Consider the following 4221-nt stretch of genomic DNA (forward strand, 5'->3'; position numbering starts at 1 on the left):
TTTTTTTTTTTTTTTTTTTTTGTCGAAAGTTGCATGGTTTTTAGAGATAGCAATGCGTAATGGTAGGAACAACCGACTAGTAGTAATCCTGACATCGGAGACACTGATTGAATAATAGCAACCCTGACGACTGAGGCACGGATTGAGCCAAAGTCTTTTTTCGACCTAATTTAATTAATATGAGCTGACGGTGTCTGAGAATTTATTTTCTTGCTGCCTCGATATTTTGCCGAGGCCCCAACCCCGGGTCTGCTTATCCGAGGTTCGGGAACCCGAAGGTTTCTCTAGCCCCAAGCACAAAAAAGGTGCCCATCCGCCTAAAAAGCCCGACAAGCATGTATGAAATTTTATCCCTGGAAAAGGTCAAGGAATTATCGAGGGAACGTTGGTGAGAACGGCCTCTTCTTGTCTATAATTTAGAAGTGCGATGATGTGAGACACTTGCTTCTAATTTCAATATCATCTTACTATGGCTAGTCAAAATTCAGATTGTCTTCTTTACCACGTGCTTTCCCAATACCCCTTGAAGTGGGAAAAAGATACCCTAAATTTTCAAGAACATAGAAGCAACGAAAGGAAAACAGTGGAATGACGTCATACTAAAAGCCACCCAAGACAGCAGAAGTGTTTGTTCTTTTCCTAGTGCATCAGTAGAAAGTCCTACAGAGACATGGAACGCTATCGATCAGAAACTTTCTAATAACTTTTCGCATACTTGCTTTGACAAACTTGCTGGAGTTCATACTCAAGATCACCCAGAAATACCGAGCAAAAACTCAAGAGACTTTTCTAATATAGGTCAGCATTGGTCTGAAGCAGAGTGATTGAAAAAAATCAATGTGGACGTATTATCTCAGCGTAGACTCCAGAGTTTTCTTGGGGTTTATGTTGAACTTCAAGACATTACCGACGAGTATTTTGACGAGACACAGCAAGTAATACGTTGTCACGTTGCGGGAATAGATGAGTGTAGACCAACTAAACTGATGTGATATATTGGTCATCTGAGTAAAGTCAAGGAATTCTGGAAGGGAAGGATTTAAGGTTGAGAGGTGGTGAGAACGGCGTCCTCTTGTCTATAATTTAGAAGTGATCTATACTGTGCACATGACGCACTTGCTTCGAATTTCGAGCCGCCAGATTATCGAATGCAAAACAAATTGTATTTTAATGTACAGTATGAATAGGCCCGCTCGTGAAAAGTAGTTAGTTTTGGAAGACAGACAAGTGGCACACCATCTCAGATATGACTGGGAAACGTGCCCTCAACAGGGAAATAGAGGTGTTACTTTGGAGACTCAGGTCTCTGAAAAACCTCTAAAACATCAGCAGCCGAAGAAATGCCCATCTTGCTTTCAAAGACAAGTGGCGAGGCTATAAGCAAACACCCCAAAGCAATTTCAAAGCGGACAATCGATTCATGCGAAGCCAACGCAATCTCGATGAATACCTGAACATTTCTCTGGATAGAATACGTCAGTCGTACGTCACTAAAGTGGAGGCCGAAAAAGGCTTTTATATCCCGAGTAACTTCCACGACGAGAAAACAAGAAATGCTTTTCATAGGAGAGAACATAGTGTGATTTGTTGGCAAAGGTTACTGCAAAAAGCCACCAAAGGTCTTGTCTCAGACCAAGGCAGCCCTCAGAACACATTGCTCTATGAATAGACTAGTATATACAAGTGCATTTGAATCAGCACGGATTTGCAGGGCTGCCATACCGCCACTGAACACACACCCGGTGGGGCCACGGAATCTTCCAATCAGTGCTTAGCAGTGCTTTCCATGGGAAACACAAGCCAGGAGAAGAGACAGAATGACGCAGCCAAACTTCCCAGATATCACCCCAACCCTCCTCGGAATTGCGGTACACTGCACGTCTCCATCGGCTAGATCTAACAATGCCCGACGGTGGACTTGGTGTATGCCAATGAAACAGATTGGAAAATGGATCTTTGATGGGGAATATGGCTGGAACAAACACTATAAGGGTGCTGACTTTATACTAGGCCAACCAAAAGAACACGTCTTCAATTGCGTCAATCTGTTGTGTGCCATTTATCAGCTGGCTAGCACTTCCTGTTCTTTGAAGGCATCTGCATCATCATAAAACGTGCTCGGGATCTTGGTTGGTGTTTTTTGCCGATCGTACTTTGAAGTATGATCCAAGAAGCACCAGGTCAAGACAATCCACCAAAGCATAAACAAACAGGCTCGAAAGTGGTCGTGGCGCCGACGGGAAACAACAGTACTTGACAGACCGAGAAAGGGCCAGAAAGCATCGAGTTGTAGAGCCAAAGAAACAAGCGTTTTTATCCAACAGGTCCATTTAACAAAACCAGGCCCGTTAAACAGAAATCATGTCCATTTAACAGAAACCATGTCCATTTAACACAGAAGACACACCTCTCCAACAGAAAACAGACCCATTTAACAAAACACAGGTCCATCCAACAAAAAATCACACCCAAAACAGAAAACAGGCGATTTAACAGAAAACAGGCGCATTAACAGGCAGAGCCAACAAGAACAGACCCACTCAACGAAACAACAGCCCCACACAACAACACAATCCAACAGAACACATGTCCATTCAACAGAAGACATGTCCATGCAACAGAAAGCTGGTCCATCCAACAAACCCACAACAGAAAACAGGCGCGTTTAATAGAAAACAGGCGCATCTAACAAACCACAGGCAGACCCACAAAAAACACACCCATCCAACAGAGAATCCCCCGGGCCGCCCTCACGCCGCGGCGCCCAGGTGCCTCGCTCGGATGTACTCGAAAGCCTCGGAAAACTTCAACTGGCTCACGAGAAGCTTCTCGGCAAGAACCCGCGGGCACCACGCCAACAAGTGCCCCGCAAAGTACGCCGCGCCGCCGCGGTAGATGTGCAAGCGGCCGCCCAAGCGCTGGGCCTCGAAATCGCCCACCACGCGGCGTGCGTACAGCTCGGCCGACACCGGGCGTTTCAGGGCCGTCATGCCCAGGAGCTCGGCCATGGCCGCGTCGATGCCCGGCACCCGGAACCTGGAGTGTTCCGGCAAGCCGCGCAGGTCGCCGATGGGTGTCTGCACGCTGCCGGTCACGAAGTTCAACACGGTCACGCCAAACGGCTCCATCTCGACGCGGAGCGTGGCCACGTACTGATGGAGCGCGGCCTTGGAGGCCGAGTACACCGCGAGAAACGGCGCCGGGAGCACGCCGCTGACCGACCCCGTGAAGCCCACCGTGCCCCTGGCCTTGATGAGCAAGGCTGCAAATTCACGCGTCACCGCCATGGGGGCAAACACGTTGACTGCAAAACATTGTGCCACCGCGGCGTCCGTCGCGTCCATGGCCGCCATGGTACAGGCCTGGCCGGCGTTGTTGTATAGAATGTCGAGCCTGCCGTCGTTGTCGCTGCTGATGTGGCTGCACATTCTGGCCACGGCGTCTGTTTGTGTCACGTCGCAGACAAGCGTGTGAATGCCGTGGGCTTCCAAGGGCGCCATGGGTGCAAGACGCCGGGCGCACGCGTATACCTTGTAGCCTCTTTTTGCAAACTCCACTGCGGCGGCCAAGCCGATGCCGGACGAGGCGCCGGTGACGAGCACGACTTTCTGGCGCGCCATTTCTACGATTTACGGGCTATGTAGGGTGCTGGGGGTGGTGGCAAAAACGGCTGGTGCCAGGCCCAGAAGGCCGGTGAGCACTGGCCGCGGTGCGCGCACGACCGCCGCTGCTGGCGTCGCTATAAATGGCAGCCCCCAGAAACTGTTCTGGGTATATAAAAAAAGGCAAGGCGGAGGGGGGCTTTGGCTTGGGCGGCGCTGGAATTGCTGTCCCTGGTTTTATAGGGGTGGCTGGGTTTGGGGACAGAGGGGCCTGGGTTGTGGTCATGCCTCTGGTTTTCATCTGCACCAGGTATCGGGTCCCTGCAGGCCCGATCCTCCACTACTGTTTTGAAATCTGGCAGTGTGGTGTGGATGTTCTGGTAAACAGCTTGGGTCATATCCTCTTCAGATGTTCTGGGATACAAGATGTATGTTTTTATTTGAGATGTTCTAGTATCCAATATTGGCTATATCATCATTTGGGATGTTCTAGGATACAAGATGTATGAGATTATTTGAGATGGGCTGGGATACAAGATGTATGTTTTTATTTGAGATGTTCTAGTATCCAATATTGGCTATATAATCATTTGGGATGTTCTAGGATACAAGATGTATG

The 4221-nt window shown here is 48.9% G+C and overlaps 1 protein-coding gene across 1 annotated transcript; it reads right to left on the reverse strand.

Annotated features, from left to right (window-relative positions):
- Positions 1 to 2750: 2750 nt before the first annotated feature.
- On the reverse strand, positions 2751 to 3620 carry METBIDRAFT_35585 (NAD(P)-binding protein; the record flags this gene model as incomplete). Its single annotated transcript, XM_018856630.1, has 1 exon — positions 2751 to 3620. One exon carries the CDS (start codon positions 3618 to 3620, stop codon positions 2751 to 2753), a length of 870 nt encoding a protein of 289 aa, XP_018713185.1.
- Positions 3621 to 4221: the final 601 nt, after the last annotated feature.

The sequence above is a fragment of the Metschnikowia bicuspidata genome (genome assembly GCF_001664035.1).
Source record: "Metschnikowia bicuspidata var. bicuspidata NRRL YB-4993 chromosome Unknown METBIscaffold_1, whole genome shotgun sequence".
Taxonomy (NCBI): domain Eukaryota; kingdom Fungi; phylum Ascomycota; class Pichiomycetes; order Serinales; family Metschnikowiaceae; genus Metschnikowia; species Metschnikowia bicuspidata.